This window comes from Gorilla gorilla, chromosome 1, assembly GCF_029281585.2.
Source record: "Gorilla gorilla gorilla isolate KB3781 chromosome 1, NHGRI_mGorGor1-v2.1_pri, whole genome shotgun sequence".
NCBI lineage: Eukaryota > Metazoa > Chordata > Mammalia > Primates > Hominidae > Gorilla > Gorilla gorilla.
Genome location: NC_073224.2, coordinates 229352108 through 229371265, shown reverse-complemented (window position 1 = coordinate 229371265; position 19158 = coordinate 229352108). Strand labels below are relative to the sequence as shown.

General features: G+C 46.5%; 1 protein-coding gene across 3 annotated transcripts in view; it reads right to left on the bottom strand.

The window, feature by feature from the left end:
- Positions 1 to 19158, bottom strand: part of MTOR (mechanistic target of rapamycin kinase) — a 156145-nt gene that overhangs the window by 127891 nt on the left and 9096 nt on the right. For all 3 annotated transcript variants that reach the window (XM_031011230.3, XM_031011235.3, XM_031011231.3), the window contains exons 7-14: positions 14031 to 14306; positions 13837 to 13945; positions 9330 to 9516; positions 7774 to 7902; positions 6522 to 6766; positions 4622 to 4837; positions 4062 to 4267; positions 361 to 483 (exon numbers count right to left, since the gene is read on the bottom strand). In XM_031011230.3, coding sequence (XP_030867090.1) covers positions 361 to 483; positions 4062 to 4267; positions 4622 to 4837; positions 6522 to 6766; positions 7774 to 7902; positions 9330 to 9516; positions 13837 to 13945; positions 14031 to 14306 — 1491 coding nt within the window. The remainder of the gene's footprint in view (positions 1 to 360; positions 484 to 4061; positions 4268 to 4621; positions 4838 to 6521; positions 6767 to 7773; positions 7903 to 9329; positions 9517 to 13836; positions 13946 to 14030; positions 14307 to 19158) is intronic.

Here is a 19158-nt window from a genome sequence, read left to right as displayed (position 1 = left end):
ACGTGACTCTAATGTGTTGAGATTTGAAGGTTGTTTCAGATTTTCAAGCTCATTTTTTCCTCATTTTGGGCGAGCTATTTTATGGTACTATCTACCTACTTCTCCTTTCCAAACATCTGTGATGATGTGCCTGAAGCATTAACTCTTACCTCTTGTAAGGACAGCACTTTCCTGCAACTGATAAGATTCTTGGTATTCTTTAACTGAAAGTGCTTGATATGGCCCTTTGGTCTCCAAGCGTGAGAGCAAAGAAATCACCTACTTTGTTCAGTGTACTAGTGAACACTGAAACACTCCCATCTCCCCATATGAGCTGATGACAACGCACAGAGAAAGCACCAGCCTCTCGGTTTGTGTTACCTTCAGAATAGGCTCCATGTAGGGGCGGATGAGTCGGGGGGCATTGGAGACCAGGTGCCCCAGCATGCGGGCACTCTGCTCTTTGATTCTTCCAATCCCACTGTGCTCCAACTCTGTCAAAATCTGTAGGGAAGAAAGGCTCATATGTTCTCTATGGCAGAAGACATTCTAGAGAGAGACTGTGTCCAACAGAAAAAGTGGCAGGGAACTGGGGGAAAAACCCAGACCTCCACGACAGATGAAGTAGCTGCTAGATACTCAATGAGCAACAGACATTTCTGCAACAAGCAGAACAGCCTTAGATACAGCTGCGACAGGAAGAAAAACTATTCGAAAACCTGCTCCCTTTCCTTTTATCACAGCACTCCAATGTCCCATGGCCCTCTCTAAAGCAGAGCTTTTAACCATGTAGCACAGCCAGAGAAGACTGAGAAAACCAACAGGGAGAGCTGTGAGTAGGGTTCTATAAAAATGAGGAAAGAAGGTAGGGCCCCTTGGGAGAAAAATCTTTGTCCAGACAGCAAATTACTGAAGACCACAAATAATGGCAAAGGAATCAAAGAACAGTTAGAACAGCTATGATGCCAAGAGAAGTGCTGATACTCTGTAGCTGTTTGGGGCATATCTAGATAAACCTCAATAGGTGGGGATCACACTGGCAGGATCCCCCGAAGCCTTACTGACTGGAGATAACACATTGGTTCTAGCTGACATTCTTAGGACACCAGCAAATCAGCATATCATGCTCATGGTGACATAGACAGCATAATATAGACAGATTTCTGGATAAAGCTGCCAGAAGGAAATCGATGAGCAGTGACAAAAGCAGATGTCACAGAGCTCAGGTTAACTCAGCTACCCAGAGAAGTCTACAATTTAACATTACATTTTGTCTTAGGTTACTGACTTAATAACCCGATTTTTCTGGATTCCCTTGGCAGCCTGTTTTCCCCAGTCATAGCAGACCACAGGGAAAAGAAATGAAGGGGATACTGAGAATAGACCGGCAGCACCAAGAAGACATGGCTGACTGCAAGGAAATGTGCCTCATGGAGCAGAGCCCAATTATCTGCAGCAGTGCGGGGCCAATCCAAAGAACCCCAGGTTCACTTAGAGCCCGAGAGCCTCACTGCATCCTAATAACAATAACCAATGCCCACCCTGATGACCAAGACCGCAAGAAAGGCCAAAGTCGGCCAGGCACGGTGGCTCATGCCTGTAATCCCAGCACTTTAGGAGGCTGAGGCAGGTGGACTGCTTGAGCCCAAGAGGCAGAGGTTGCAGTGAGACGAGATCCCACCATTGCACTCTAACCTTTGTGACAGAGTGAGATTCTGTCTCAAAACAAAACAAAACACCAAAGCCTTTACCAAGGCATGAAAATGTACACCTCAATTTGGAAAAATCTATATCAAAGTTTAAAAACAAAAAAGAGTAATTTTAACATTTCAAGGGCTAAATTCAGTACATAAATTCATTCAAAGGAGCTTCACACTCTGTAATATTGAAAAAATGAGATGGCCTGATAGCTTAATATCAGCTTTAAGAAGATTAGAGCCAGCCGGGCGAGGTGGCTCACACCTGTAATCCCAGCACTTTGGGAGGCCGAAGCGGGCAGACCATGAGGTCAAGAGATTGAGACCAGCCTGGCCAACATGGAGAAACTCCGTCTCTACTAAAAATACAAAAATTAGCTGGGCGTGGTGGCGGGCGCCTGTAGTCCCAGCTACTCAGGAGGCTGAGGCAGGAGAATCGCTTGAACCTGGGAGGTGGAGGTTGCAGTGAGCCAAGATCACACTACTGCACTCCAGCCTGGCGACAGAGCGAGACTGCGTCTCAAAACAAAAAAGAAAGAAGATTGCAGCCACACCTGGCTTGCTGACTGCTATATTCCCAGTGCCCAGCAGTACCTGGAACATAGCATGTGGTCAAAAAGTCTGCTGACAGAATGAACATATTGACATTCTCATTAGGAGGTATTTCTTATTTTTTCCTTTTTTTTTTTTTTTTTTGAGATAGGGTCTCACTCTGTCACCCAGGCTGGAGTGCAGTGGCACAATCACGGCTCACTGCATCCACAACTTACCAGGCTCAAGTGATCCTCCCACCTCAGCCTCCTGAGTAGCTAGGACTACAGGTATGCACCACTACACCCAACTAACTTTCGTATGTTTTGTAGAGACGTGGTTTGTCATGTTCCCCAGGCTGGTCTTGTCAAACTCTTGGGCTCATGTGATCCGCCTGCCTTGGCCTCCCAATGTGCTGGGATAACAGACATGAGACACTGCACTCAGCCGTTTAGGAGATATTTCTACGCCAAATTAATTTAGCATGATTTGAGCTGGCAGGCTCAACAGTGATTTCATGTTTTTTTTTTTTTTGAGACAGAGTCTCGCTCTGTCGCCAGGCTGGAGTGCAGTGGCACACTCTCGGCTCACTGCAACCTTCACCTCCTGGGTTCAAGCAATTCTCCCTGCACCAGCCTCCAGAGTAGCTGGTATTACAGACGCCTGCCAACATGCCTGGCTATTTTTTTTTTATTTTTAGTAGAGATGGGGTTTCACCATGTTGGCCAGGCTGGTCTTGAACTCCTGACCCCCAGGTGATCTGGCCACCTCGGCCTCCCAAAGTGCTGGGATTACAGGCGTGAGCCACCACGCCCGGCCTTCAACAATGATTTCTATTCCTTCCTATAACTGAGGAATGTTTTTAAGACTTAAAATGACAGGCACTTCTAACGCAGGCCGGCAGTTAAATAAATCATTACGCTAAAAATAGAAGTGCCAACATAAGTACAACTTCCTAATTTGTTGACTGATGATATAATTTACAGCCACTTTATAACAAATTGTGAACAAACAACATTTCTCTAGAGTGAGTTACATATATTAATGATTTTCTATGTTTAAGTTCCTTATATGTTATAAAAAGTGTTTACTTCAAAACAAACCATGAAGGAGGATCAGGAAGCAAACAGTGAGCAATGGGGACAGGAAATGACTGGGTGAGCAACATAGAGACCCACAAGAGGCAGGTGGAAATAACTTCACCAGGCAGGACTGGTGTATTGGCAGGACTCCATGTATTGCTCACCAGGAGGCCACAGATCTTACTCAGTAGGTGAAGACAAAAACTGAGGAGCCATGTCTCCAGAGCAATTCTACCTTACGCTACAGACCAAGCAGCTGAGCTTAGCATTCTCATATTATTTAAGAACGAAAGCCAGGATCACAGACTGGAGCAATGACTATCAGAACAAATAGTGGAAACAGTCTCACATTGGTTATTTTTGTGAAGAACAATGGCCTCCGTGCTTGACCTGGCACCAGCAAGAAAAGCAGGAGAGCTGAAGGATAGGGAGGCGCTGGGAAGTCTGACACCATCTGCAGCAGATCAATCCAGCAAGCAAAGAGGGCCAAGAAATGGGATCACTGGCGACTTGCCAGGAAAAAGAAAGAGCTGCATGAGAGGACTCTGAACCACCTTGGAGTCATATTGACAAAGGGCTCATGAGGTGATGAGCACTGGAACTGCCATTATAAAGCCAGGGAAACATTTGGACCCTTGCAGACAAATGTGGCTTTTACCAGGTACCTCAATCTTTCTCCCCCATCCTTGTCCTCAACTCCGCTTCCTCAAGCAGTTCTCACAGCGAGAGTCCTGTCTTCCCTGCCTGTGGGTCTGGCCATCACCTTGGTTACCTGGATGAGCATCTTGCGCAGGAAAGGCATGACAAAGGCAGGGTTCATGCTACTGAGTCGGCCCACAGTGCAGATGGCCAGCTCCCGGATCTCAAACACCTGGTCATTCAGAGCCACAAACAAGGCCTGCAAGTTCTCCGCCTGGGCCAGGTGTGCATCAAAGCGCTCGTCCAGGGACGCCAAGACACAATAGCGAATGTCAGGGTCTGCAAGAGCAATGGAGCCTTTGAACATTTCTTCATGATCCCATCACTCCAGCCCTTCCCAGCTTCTACCTCCACTGCCATCAGCGTAGTGGGAAGATTCCAGATGCTTTTTCTCATCTAACCTCTGTCATTCTTTTCTCTACTCACAAGAGTAAAAGACAAAAGAATTAAAGGTAGATTATCTTACACCAAAGGCTACAGTAGCCATGCCTAACACGCCTTGGCAGAGAAATAGCTGAATATCAGCTTGTTGAGGCCGAAGAACTCTAGAGAGGCCATGTAATGAAACTGGCTACTCCCAATTGTCCTAAGCTCCTTAACTCCCCTAGATTCCTTCTGTCTGGGAAGCCTTACCAGGATCTGTTATCCCAACTACGAGCAGTTTGCTAAGCACATCTGCCACCACTTGCACTGCGGTCTGGCTAACCACATGAGCATGGCCACTGATGAGGTGGATGGAGGGTGTGAGCAGGCGGGAGCAGGTGCGGGCAGCCTCCATGCGGATCTCCTTGTGCTCACTGTTCAGGAAATGATCCGCACAGTGGCGAACAAATTGGGTCAGAGAGTGGCCTGGATAGAAAGGCAGAGAGAAAACAGAATAAACACTGCTGCTGTAGACAGGTAGGTCTGCAGCTTGCTAGCTGAATTTTCCATTTTGAGGCTACTAATTCTACTTTCAACTAGACATTGATCAATACGATACTGACCCGGAACTCTTCTTTTTTTTTTTTTTTGAGACGGAGTCTTGCTCTGTCGCCCAGGCTGGAGTGCAGTGGCGCAATCTCCACTCACTGCAGGCTCCGCCTCCCGGATTCACACCATTCTCCTGCCTCAGCCTCCTGAGTAGCTGGGACTACAGGCGCCTACCACCACGCCCGGCTAATTTTTTTTTTTTTTTTTGGTATTTTTATTAGAGACAGCGTTTCACCATGTTAGCTAGGATGGTCTCGATCTCCTGACCTTGTGATCCGCCCGCCTCGGCCTCCCAAAGTGTTGGGATTATAGGCGTGAGCCACCGCGCCAGGCCTGACCCAGAACTTTTAAAGGGTAACAAGGGGGATTTCAATCAGCAGAAAGGTAAAAGGGGGTGGTGAAGGAGCAAAGAGACAGATAAAAGGTATCCCCCAATCCTAGCCTTTTTATATTCCCTTTAAATAATAAATTATTTTGTTTTATTCCAACTCAACCCCTTACATTCTCAGAGGATAATACAATTCTTGATCAAATTTACCTTGCCTCTTTTAGTTCCCGGATTTAAATACCAGACAAAGAGTCTGTGTAGGCTGGGTTTAAACATAGCTACTTTCTATTCACTAGAAATAAATTATCATGGGTGTGAATCAATGTTAAGTGGAGGAACTGCAATAGAGAAACCATGGGTGGCTGTCTCCAGACAGCATGTTCAGGCTTTCTGTACTTGTTTCCCCACATTCTTGACCAATACTACCTACATGATCTTAAATTTCAAAAGTATCAACTTCTCCCCCTGAAATATATCTCTGTGGGGTATTATTATGGGTTTATTTGCAGTTTAGAACTACACAGTACGGTACTTTTAGAAATCATACTGCCAGCCGGGCACAGTGGCTCATGGATATAATCCCAGCACTTTGGGAGGTCGAGGCAGGCAGATCACTTGAGGTCAGGAGTTCCAGACCAACCTGGCCAACATGGTGAAACCCCATCTCTACCAAAAATACAAAAATTAGCCGGGTGTGGTGACACGCGCCTATAGTCCCAGCTACTCGGGAGGCTGTGGCAGGAGAATCGCTTGAACCCAGGAGGCAGAGGTTGCAGTGAGCTGAGATTGTGCCACTGCACATCAGCCTGGGCAACAGAGAGACTTTGTCTCAAAAAAAAAAAAAAAAAAGAAAGAAAAAAGAAATCATACTGCCATAGACATGGAAACACCCAAAAGCCCCTACTTATACATTTTAAAGCATTACATACCATCTCAGCTACAAAGAAGTGGAAAAGTGAGGACGTGAGGGGGATCTGTCTCTGAAGCATTATTTCCTTGGATCAACGTATACTTTCCCTCAAACCATTTGCCCCCAAACTCAGTATGGGACAAAGAAACAAAAGTAGGAATTACCAATACGTGGAAAGAGTCTAGGAAGGATGAGCTGCTACAGAATCAGCTACCCTGTCTTTAGCACCCCAGCAAGATCCAGGAATCCTAGATACCTTCATTCCTTTCCCAAAGTTTCCAGCATCTCTCACTATCTTGGCAAGAGCCGTTGTAATTTCTTACCTTCAAATTCAAAGCTGCCAAGCGTTCGGAGGGCAAGAGTGATGCTGCCCACATCGCTAGCCTCAGGGAGGGTCGTGAGGCCAGGAGAGGCCAGCTGATGGGCCAGGCCCTTGGGCATGCCTGGGTGGCGGAGGGGTTTGTGCATAAGGACCAGGGACAGCATTTTCAGTAGCCCATCTTGAATGTCCTTCTTTAGCTGTGGAATCTGACGGCTCAGGTCGTAGAGCACTGCAGTGAGGGCAGGGCTGAGGGGAAGGAAACAAGTCACATAAGGGCTGGGCACATGACACTCAGTCTGTTCTTGGGAAGAAACAGCTTTCTCTCCCAGCAAGGGGATCAGGCCTCTGTTCTTCAGAGTAGAAAGGATATTATAAAATAAGAATAAAAGTGTAAACTCTCTTGGCTTAGTCTCAGGTCTCCAAACAATCTATGAGTTTCTGGTTCTTGCCACAGAAGACTTGCTCACAATAATTCAGCCACTACAGAAGACCAAGTCTCAACAAACACTCTGGGAAGCAGATTAAGAACACTGTCCTTATTTTACAGATGAAGAGAACTTAGTTTAGGAAGCTTAAGCAACTTGCTCAATAATAATATACACAATATTTGCAAATATTTATTGAGTACTTCCTATATGCCAGGCATGGTGCTAAGAGTGACTATACCATGAACCCACAGCAACCCTAGGCAATAAGAATTACTATTGCACCCACTTTTCAGATTAAAAAAAAAAATGAGGCCAGGCGCGGTGGCTCACACCTGTAATCTCAGCACTTTGGGAGCCGAGGTGGGCGGATCACAAGGTCAGGAGATCGAGACCATCCTGGCTAACACAGTGAAACCCCAACTCTACTAAAAATACAAAGAATTAGCCAGGCGTGGTGGCAGGCGCCTGTAGTCCCAGCTACTCGGGAGGCTGAGGCAGGAGAATGGCGTGAACCCGGGAGGCGGAGCTTGCAGTGAGCCAAGACTGGGCCACTGCACTCCAGCCTGGGTGACAGAGCGAGACCCCTTCTCAAAAAAAAAAAAAAAAAAAAAAAATGAGGCTCGGGGAAATTAAATAACTTAGTCAAGATCATATAGAAAGCTAGTGATGAAACTAGGATTCAGTACTAGCCTGTGTGTTTAGTCTAAGCTATCCTGTCCATCCAATTGAATGTGCAAACAACCATGCCTCACTCTTTTAACAGTCCCAACACTGGGGGCCAAGCCTCACGCTGATACAGGGCAAGTTCAGGTTTCTGACACCCACCTTAGTCCCACTGCCAGCATGGGCTCCAGCAGCTCCTTGATATCCTGCTGGATGCCTGGCCCCATTGCTCGAGCCAGCATGCTGATGCAAGTGAAGACTGTGGCGTCCACCTGCATTGCCTTCTGCCTCCTGTAGAGAAATGGAGAGTGGCTAGTTGAGACATAATGACATTCTTTAATGTCCCACCTCAAAATCACCTTGGGGCAAGGAGAGCAGGTTACTCAGGCAGGGCTACCACAGATGGGTATGCAAATTGTCCAGAGCACAGTTCAAAGGTACCCATCACATCACAATTACTGTAGATTTGTACATTTCTACAACAATCCAGCAGATGGCAGTAAAGTGTCTTAAGGAAGGGGACTTTATTCTGAATTCACACAGCTATACCATATGGGTTATTGTGGTGCTCACCAAGATAATTATGTAGGAAGAGAGCTGAACAATGTGTTCATCAGGGACAAGAAGGCAGTACACAGCCATCATATGGAAAGAAATTCTTCTATGATGAGAATGCTGGGCTTTAGAATGGGGCCAGGCGCAGTGACTCACGCCTGTAATCCCAGCACTCTGGGAGGCGGAGGTGGGTGGATCACCTGAGGTCAGGAGTTCGAGACCAGCCTGGCCAACATGGCAAAACCCCGCCTCTACTAAAAATACAAAAATTAGCTGGGCGTGCTGGCACATGCCTGTAGTCCCAGCTACTTGGGAGGCTAAGGTGGGTGGATCACTTGAGGCCAGGAGTTCGAGACCAGCCCAGCCAAAATGGTGAAAACCTGTGTCTACAAAAAAATACAATTATTAGCTTGGCATAGTGGCACATGCCTGTAATCCCAGCTACTCAGGAGGCTAAGGCAGGAGAATCGCTTGAACCTGAGAGGAGGAGGTTGCAGTGACCCAAGACCGTGCCACTGCACTCCGGCCTGGGCAACCAAAGTAACACTCCATCTCAAAAAAAAAAAAAAAAAAAAAAGAATGAGTGGGGCGTATTAATTCACCACGGCAATCTTCGCTAATAAACAGGGAAGTATAAAGACAACCTGAGACAAAGGATGATGAACACTGACCCCCTCGCCTTAGCGAAGACACCCCGGTCTCTCCATCTGGCAGGATGCTGAGGGGTTTTCTCATATTTTATTTGCCAGGAGGTTTAAAGAGGTGGAATAACTTATTCAACTTCAGCGATGAGGAAAAAGATGACCCTTAGATCCCTTCAGTTCCAGTCGAGGATTCCTCTCTTTAGGTCTTATATCAAAATAAGACTTAAAAGCCAGAGAAAAAAGCAAAACTAGCAGATTCCCAGTAAATAATAACACTGAAAATAGCATTGGCATCTCACATGTTCTCAGGGTATTCAACCTCCCCAAATATTTCATATATGTTATTTCATTTGGAAAAGCTTAGAATTCAACTAAGGAAGGGCTGTTCTTCATATGATTTGCTATACCCTGGAGTTTAATGATGCAAAAAATGGGCGTAAGCTCCGTGGATCTGAGATAGAGCGTCCTTCCTCTCCAACCAAATGGAGTGGAAGGTGAAATCATAACAGAGGTGCTTACTTATGGGCGAAGTCCTTTGGGGGCAGGGCCGCTCGGATGATGTCCAGCACGCGAGGCAAATAGACCTTAAACTCAGATCTCACAGCCACGGAAAGTAGCCCCAGGGCTTGGAAGGCCGCTGTACGTTCCTTCTCCTTCTTGACACAGCTTAGGACATGGTTCATGGTATCTTGGAGATACTGGGTATCTGAGCACAGAAAAGACAAAGTAGATAGCTCCAGGTCAGGGTTAGGGTCTACATATCAACAGTCAAAGGTCCTATAAAGCAATTCAGTTTAAGAATAAATTAAGAAAGTGGCCAGGCACAGTGGCTCACGCCTGTAATCCCAACACTTTGGGAGGCCAAGGAGAGAGGAGTGTTTGAGGCCAGGAGTTCGAAACAGCCTGGGCAACACAGTGAGACCCTGTCTCTACAAAAATAAAAATTAGCCAGGTGTGGTGGTGCATGCCTGTAATCCCAGCTACTCGGGAGGCTGAGGCAGGAGGATCACTTGAGCCCAGATGGTTGAGGCTGCAGAAAGGTGTGATCGTGTGCAGCACTGCACTCAAGCCTGAGTGACAAAGAGCCTGTCTCAAAAAAAAAAAAAAAACCCAAAAAACGTAAAAGGTTGCCAAAACAATATCACGGAATTGTCTCCATTACTGTTACATTTTCACACAAGAATTACATGCTCTTGCTGAAGAAATATATGTCAAACCTTGTTTAAAAACAGAAGATCATCTAAACAATTTTACATTATAATGAAATTTGAAGTACAGTCATGGGCCGGGTGCAGTGTCTCACACATGTAATCCCAGCACTTTGGGAGGCTGAGAAAGATCACTTGAGTCCAGGAGTTTGAGGCCGCACTGAGCCAAGAGCCATGCACTCCAGCCTGGGCAACAGAATAAGACCCTGTCTCAGGTGCAGTGGCTCATGCCTGTAATCCCAGCACTTTGGGACACCAAGGCAGGCGGATCACCTGAGGTCAGGAGTTTGAGACCAGCCTGACCAACATAAAGAAACCCCATCTCTACTAAAAATACAGAATTAGCCGGACATAAGGGTGCATGCCTGTAATCCTAGCTACTCGGGAGACTGAGGCAGGAGAATCGCTTGAACCCGGGAGGCGGAGGTTGCGGTGAGCCGAGATCACGCCATTCCACTCCAGCCTGGGCAACAAGAGCAAAACTACATCTCATTAAAAAAAAAAAAAAAAAAAAAAAGACCCCATCTCAAACTAATAAAAAACCAGTATAGGGTCGGGCGCGGCGGCTCACGCCTGTAATCCCAACACTTTGGGAGGCCGAGGCGGGTGGACTGCCTGAGCTCAGGAGTTTGAGACCAGCCTGCACAACATGATGAAACCCGTCTCTACTGAAATACAAAAAATTAGCCGGGCATGGTAGTGCGCCTGTAATCCCAGCTACTCGGGAGGCTGACGCAGGAGAATCACTTGAACCCGGGAGGCAGAGGTTGCAGTGAGCCAAGATCGTGCCACTGCACTCCAGCCTGGGCAACAGAGCAAGACTCTGTCTCAGAAAAACAAACAAACAAACAAAAAAACAGTACAGTCGTGTGCCACTTAACAACGTTTGGGTTAACAATGGACCATGTATATGATGGTGGTCCCATAAGATTATAATACAGTATATTTTTACATATCTTTTCTATGTCTATGTTTAGATACACAAACATTTACCACTGTTTTACAGTTGCCTAGAGTATTCATTACAGTAACATGCTGTACAAGTTGTAGCCCAGGAGCAACAGGCTACACCACAGAGCTGGGTGTAGAGTAGGCTATACCATCTGGGTTTATGTAAATACATTCTATGATGTTCACACAAGGACAAATTCTCCTAAGACGCATTTCTCAGAATGTATCCCCATCGTTACAATATATGACTGTAATACTGAGCACTGTTTGCAATAAACAGGCCATTCCATTCAGCATAGGCCTGGAAATCATTTTGCTATTACCTAGAGATTTTTATGACAGTTATATTTAATAGAAGAAGATTTAGTCTATAATTTGGAAAGCCACATGTATATTTTCATTAAGTTCACATAAGCCAGTGTGCATGGGTAGGCGATTCTCATGCAATCCAAGCTAAAGTGTTATTTCTCCTCTGAAGGCTGGAATTTCCTGATTCTTGCTTCTTGTCTATTTATTTCTTCTCTTCCAGTGATGTTGGTCCCAAGTCCAGGCACCAGTAGTACACATAAAATAGGAGAGAAGGGAAAACCACACATCCCTTAGGAAGTTAGGGGTACTGAAAGCTACCAGAACCACATTTAGACAATGAATTAGACTTCTAAAATAGCACATGCTATGACTGCATTTACTCTGAGAAATGTTTTCTCCCATGGCTCTTGTGGTCAAATGACAATAAGGCATGCTGGGGCTTGAAGACAGGTGACCAAGGAGATACAACCCTAAAATTAGAGTGGGTCAACAAGAAAAACTAAGGGGATAGCATTTCGGCAGGAAACGGGGTAAAATCAAGAGTATAATTTCTTGGCAAGGCGCCACAGCTCATGTCTGTAATCCCAAGCACTTTGGGAGGCCAAGGCAGGAGAACTGCTTGAGCCCAGGAGTTCAAGACCAGCCTGGGCAACACAGTGAGATCCCATCTCTACAAAAAATAAATTAAAAAAATTAGCCAGGAGTGGCGACTCATGCCTGTGGTCCTACCTACTTGGGAGGCTGAGGTGAGAGGATCGCTTGAGCTCAGTAGGTCATGGCTGCAGCGAGCTGAGATCGCATTACTGCACTTCAGCCTGGGTGACACAGCAAGACCCTGTCTCAAAAAAAACCCCAAGAGAGTATAATTTTCTTTCCTGGATTTAGCATCCTGAGATTAGAAATCTGACTGTAGAGATTCTAGTCCAGTCTTGGAGTATTTTTTTATATTTCTAAAGCTTATAACATTGAGAAGTTTAAGCAATAACTTCCAAACTGCAAGCTTTAAACAAATAGTACTTATGCAATGAAGCAAATACTTATACGGTGTGCCCAGGCTGAATGTCACTGGCATATTTTAGCATATTTAATAATACAACCTTGACTAACCTTAAAAAAGAGAGCAACAACAATAACAAACACCCATATCAAAAGAAGAAATCTAGGGCCCTCTGAGCCTTTGTATCCTGCTGCTAGGCAGCCTTCTGAACTTACAAGGGTAACTTACAAGCGTAATGTGCCAGACTTTGATCAAATTTGGCCTAGTTATTAGTTCCTTTTGAACCACAGACTTTCAATCCAAGATCATTTAAAGCTCTACTGAACAGCAGCCTGTCTGGTCATTAAAAAAGAGAAAAGCTGCTGGGTGCCAGGCCAGAACAATAGAAACTAACAAAATACAGGTGATTTTCCTTCTGTTATTTCTCTCTGGTTCAGTGGTTTTATGTGGCGAATTGTCATGTCCTCACCCAACACGTTCTACTTCTTTTGAACAGCGTGTTTAACACCTGACCAGCTACATTTCTCCTGTGGTTTGTCTGGGCTGGGTGGCGTGAAGTGAGTCTGTGTGCTAGGGAATAGGGTCTGCTGAGGGCCAGGCTGGCCTTTTGCTTATGTTCCTGGCTCTCAATGGGTCCTGAATGCTTCACTAAGCACAGGCAATGAGCACCACGGTAAAGTGGGAAGAGATGTTCAAGACTGGGTGCCTACACTCAGCAAGTAGAGAGGTAAGACAAGGACATTAAGTATGAACAGGCAACTGGAGCATTATAAATTTTACCTCTACCCTATTTCCAAAACAGATTTGAAGTAGCTTGAGGAGGCTGTAATAATATATAATGGTTTCCACTTATTAGGGCTCTGTGCCAGGCACTATAGTAGATGCTTAGACATTAATGCTGCTCATCTTGGGAGGCAGAGATTGTTATTCTGATTTTACAAGTCAGGAAGCTGAGGCCCAGGTAGGTCAAATAATCTGTCCAAAACCTCATGGTTAAGGGCGGAGGTGGGGTTCATCTCAGGTCTGATGCCAAACCTTTCCACAGCTGAGGGCTATGATGGAAGAAGGAAAGGACATTTACAGCTGGAGCAATCTAGGAAGGCTTCGTTAAGAAGTTGGACTCTGAGTTGGGCCAGCTTCAGGAGCCAGGGATTGATGCTGCCTGCAAGTGGTAAGGCAGCTTGGTGACCACCTCAGGGACAGAAGCAGGACGATCCCCAAACCCTCCCTGACTCACAAAGCTTTGACGTAGATGCTGCACAGTAGCTACATCAAAACTGCCCTTCCTTTGGTCTCTTTTAAGTCTACTTGTGAACTTGTTGGCATCCATACATGAAAATTTGCTTGGCCATAGAACTGCCTCTCTGTTCTGATTGTTCCTGTGTCTGCTGCCTCTGACATTAGAAAACCTGAACTAAATAGCATTGAAATTGGACATGAGACAAAGAAATCAGAGATCTGTTGGCGTTGCTTCAAAGGAAAAGATATTTGGCTTTTCTGGAATCACCTGTTCCCTGTTTACCCTGAGATGGGTAATGATGTCTTCCATGGACATCCTCACCTGTGAAGGCAGAAGGTCGGAATGCAGCCAAGCGGGGCAACAAATTAAGGATTGTCATTTGGATCAGCGAGTTCTTGCTATTCCTGCATTTCAGCACCCACTGGCACACCTGAGAGAGGAAGGATAAAGGGTTGGCAGGGGAAAAGTGAGGTGTGGAGCTTAGGAAAAGAGGGAAAGGGCCTCTCACCACTTACCTGATCAAATTTCTCCTCCATCAAGTCTCTGCAACACCGGCTCTCCACCAGGGTAGACTTAGCTGGACTGGGGGAGGCCCCAAATCCCATGAGGCCTTGGTGAGAGCTGTACCCCAGCAGCCCCACCAAGGCATTTGACTGCTGGGGCTGTACAGCCTGGAAACTGGTGAAGGGGGTAATGTGACGAGGTTTTGTTCCGAAGCCCATGAGATCTTTGCAGTACTTGTCGTGTACCAGCTGCTGCTGTGTGATTTCTTCCATTTCTTCTCTCAGACGCTATATATACGAGGAGGAAAAAAATCATCTTTACTTATGACTGGCATTCAAACTGGGCACTGTGGATTCTACAGACAATTACATTTGCCTAATCCCGAAACGCAACTACTTCCAAAGTGAAGGGTGGCCACTCTTCATGTTTAGGGTTACAATTTCCCCAGAACCTTGCAAGGGACCTGATTTTGTTCTAAGTTAGGCAGAAGGGCACCACCTATTGAACAATAAAGCAGCAGCAGAGGGCTGCCTTGCCAAGGGTTCTCACCTCCCAGGACTCCTCACTTGGTTTGGAAGGGCTGACTTGCATACTGCTGTGACTACTGACCTAGGCCACTGCAATGAGGCTTGCAAAGGTGATGGGAGCTCCCATGCCAGCATCCTGTTAAGGACTGTCTGATCTCTTTCTTCTCCCTAGAAACCCAGGTAAAAACTTATGCAGGCCGGGCGTGGTGGCTCATGCCTGTAATTCCGGTACTTTGGGAGGCCAAGGTGGGCGGATCACCTGAGGTCAGGAGTTCAAGCCCAGCCTGGCCAACATGGTGAAACCCCGTCCCTACTAAAAATACAAAAAATTAGCCGGGCGTGGTGGTGGGCACCTGTAGTCCTGGCTACTCGGGGGCTGAGGCAGGAGAATCACTTGAACCCAGCAGGCAGAGGTTGCAGTGAGCCAAGATCGCACCACTGCACTCTAGCCTGGGCAACAAGAGGGAAATCTGTCTCAAAAAAACAAAAACTTAACCAAGTAATTTTCTCAGAATCCTAGGATTCCACAGGTAGTATGGAATAAGCTGACTGAGAACTCATGTCTATTACCTTTACAATGGGCTGCTTAATCACTCATACTGAGTCAGGTGCAAGGGCTCACGCCTGTAATCCCAGCACTTTGGGAGGCCTAGGTGGGCAGATCATGAGGTCAGGAGTTCGAGACCAGTCTGACCAACATGGTGAAAACCCGTTTCTACTAAAAATACAAAAATTAGCTGGGTGTGGTGGCACATGCCTGTACTCCCAGCTACTCGGGAGGTTGAGGCAGGAGAATTGCTTGAACCCAGGAGGCGGAGGTTGCAGTGAGCCGAGATCACACCAACTGTACTCCAGCCTGGGCAGCAGAGCAAGACTTGGTTTTGGGGGCCAGGGGAGGGGGGTTGGGGACTACTCATCCTCCAAGACTCCAAATTGAGAAGGAGATACAAGTTTTCCAAACTTCTAAACTTTTCTTGACACATATATTTTCACTTTTCAGAAAATCTTGTCCTCTCCTCTTGTCAAAGTCACCAGTGAGTCTTTTTTTTTTTTTTTTTTATTGATCATTCTTGGGTGTTTCTCGCAGAGGGGGATTTGGCAGGGTCATGGGACAATAGTGGAGGGAAGGTCAGCAGATAAACAAGTGAACAAAGGTCTCTGGTTTTCCTAGGCAGAGGACCCTTCGGCCTTCCGCAGTGTTTGTGTCCCTGGGTACTTGAGATTAGGGAGTGGTGATGACTCTTAGCGAGCATGCTGCCTTCAAGCATCTGTTTAACAAAGCACATCTTGCACCGCCCTTAATCCATTTAACCCTGAGTGGACACAGCACATGTTTCAGAGAGCACAGGGTTGGGGGTAAGGTCACAGATCAACAGGATCCCAAGGCAGAAGAATTTTTCTTAGTACAGAACAAAATGAAAAGTCTCCCATGTCTACTTCTTTCTACACAGACATGGCAACCATCCGATTTCTCAATCTTTTCTCCACCTTTCCCCCCTTTCTATTCCACAAAACCGCCACTGTCATCATGGCCCATTCTCAATGAGCCGCTGGGCACACCTCCCAGACGGGGTGGTGGCCAGGCAGAGGGGCTCCTCACTTCCCAGCAGGGGCGGCCGGGCAGAGGCACCCCTCACCTCCCGGACGGGGCGGCTGGCCGAGCGGGGGGCTGACCCCCCCACCTCCCTCCCGGACGGGGCGGCTGGCCGGGCGGGGGGCTGACCCCCCCACCTCCCTCCCGGACGGGGCAGCTGGCCGGGCAGAGGGGCTCCTCACTTCCCAGTAGGGGCGGCCGGGCAGAGGCGCCCCTCAACCAGTGAGTCTTAAGCTGCTAAATCCAATGGTCAATTCTTAGTCCTCATCTTATTTGACTTATCTGCAGCATTTCATCCAACTGATACTTCCACCTCCTTGACGCCCTTTCTTCACCTGGCTTCTCAGACTCTAAACTCTCCTGGCTCTCCTCCTCCCTCCCTGGCTGTTCCTTCCCCATCTGCCTTGGTCCTCTTCATCTCCTGACCTCAGGTTTGCAGACTGCATCTCTTCTCCAACTGTACTAGTTCCCTTGTGCTTCTCACCCAGTCTCATGATGAAATAACATCTATACGCTGACAATGCCCAAATCCATCCCCCTTGCCCAGCTCTCTCCCCAGAACTATTCAGTATCTCCACTCAGGTGCCCAACAGGTCTCTAAGTTAACAGGTTCAAAACCAAACTCCCAGCCTTCTCCCGCAAGCCTGCTCCTCCCATTTCAGTCTTCCCACTGCAGTGAATGGCAACTTCATCCTCCTAATACTCAGGCCAAACACCTTGACACTTCTTTCTCTCCATCTACCTCCAAACCATCAGCAAATCCCAAATTCAGAATCCAGTTGCTTCTTGCAACTCCATAGCTCCCACTGTGGTCTGAGCCACAAATATCCCCCACTAAGACCGTGGCAATTCCCTCCTAACTGGATTCCTGGCTTTAGTCCTTGACCCTCTAACAATCCATTCTCAACACAATGGCAAGAGTGATCCTTTTGAAATATGAGTTAAATGTCACTCCACTGCTCAAAGCCCACTTATAGCTTCCCGCTTCCCACACAAAGGCCCTATGTGATATGCCCCCTCCTTCCCTTAGGTGTTCCTCTGACCCCATATCCCCACACACCTCTCCTGCTCACTCTGCTCAGCCATGGTAGGGGAGCTGCTACTGCAGTATTTGCTGCTCCTCTAATACACCAGCACGCTCCTGCCTCAGGGACCACTGCCTAGAATGCTCTTCCCCAGATACCTGTAGGGCTTTTTTCTAACCTCCTTCATGGCTGTGCTCAAATGGCACCATGTTTTAAAATGTAATCCTTAATCCAGGTGAGCATTCTCTATTCCCCTTCCTTGCCCTACTTTTCTCCATAGCTCTTATAACCATATGATATATAATAGGTTTTTACTTGTATATTATCTATCTTCCCTTATAAGAATGGAATCTATTTTGTTCACTGCTGGATTATTCTAACTCTTAGGACACAGTGTAGCTGGCATATACTAGGTGCTCAATTAATATGTGTTGAATGAATGAACAAATTATGAAATTTTAATACCTTATATTTAGATAGTTTCTTTTTTTTTTTTTTTTTTTTTAGTGACAAGGTCTCACTATGTTGCCCAGGCTGGTCTCAAACTCCTGAGCTCAACTCCTGTGCTGGACACTTCACACACATAGTCATCCCCTTAGTATCCATGGGGGTTGGTTCCATGACCCACTGCGATACCAAAATCTGCAGATACTCAAGTCCCTCCGATAAAGTAGCATAGTATTTGCATATAACCTATGTATAGCCTCCCACATACTTTAAATCATCTCTATGTTAGTTATAATACCTTATACAAAGTAAATGCTATGTAAATATTTGTTGCACTGTATTTTTAAAAATTTGTATTATCTTTAAATTGTTTTATTGTTTTTTCCTTGATTTTTTTTTCTTTTTAAAAAGTTAAAAAAAATTTTTTGTAGAGACACGGTCTCACCGTCTTTTGCCCAGGCTGGTCACAAACTCCTGGGATCAAGTGATCTTCCCACTTCAGCCTCCCAAAGTGCTGAAATTGCAGGTGTGGGCCACTGCACCCAGCCCTGGGTATTTGTGAACCATGACTAGTTGAATCCAGATGTAGAACTCATGGATATAGAGAGCCAACATCATATAGAAACCGCACAAGAGCCCAATGAGGTAGGTAAGAGCCCCCGTCCAAAGGAAGAAAAATGAGGCTAAACAGGTAACTTGCCTGAGTCACACAGTCATCAGAGCGGTGGGGATCTGAAGCCAGACTCCTCCTGCTTCTGCACACTGCTGCATGCGCTGCTCCCACATCTGGGCATGGCTATTATCTAACAAGCACTGTGTCTATTATAAGCAGGAATCCCCGGGGTAAAATTTCACAGCTCATTTTCTACAGCCAGTCTCACAGATGGAGCTTTACCTCCCAAATATATCCTGAATCAACTACTTCTCAGTATCTGTGCCACCACTCCTAGTCAAAGCCACCACTGTCACTCACCCAGACTACCGTAATAGCTTCGTCTGGCAGCCGTGAGAATGCAACCTCCAACTACAAGGCGCATAACCAAGGGCCCCAGCTGCTGCTCTGAAACCCATCACTAAGTTTGTGCCAACGTCACCCATTGCTCCCAGCCAATGACAGAACACAGTAGGGATGCTAAGGCTATCCTGCTCTTGGGAGACACAGACCTCTCTGACAGCCAACTTTGGCTTGAGGACCCCGCGGTGGCCCTGCAGAGCAGGCTAGAACACTTCTATCCGTATTTTACCCTCTTGCTTACTCAGGGTCAGATGTGCATTGTGGCCCGATGCTTCTCCCAGCTCCCTCCCCATATTCTCTTGAAGGCTGTTTCCCTAATAAAATCCATGCACTTTTAAATCCACCTTCTCAAGCCAACACATCTCCTAATTGGTCTCCCTGCTTTCATTCCTGCCTTTCCCCACATTTTTTCCTACAAGCAGTCAGTGATTGTTAGAAACGCATGACATCACATTATTCGCCTGTGTGCATACTTCCAATGTTTACCCCTGCGAAAGCTCATGTTTACTGTGAACTGTGGGCCTATTAATT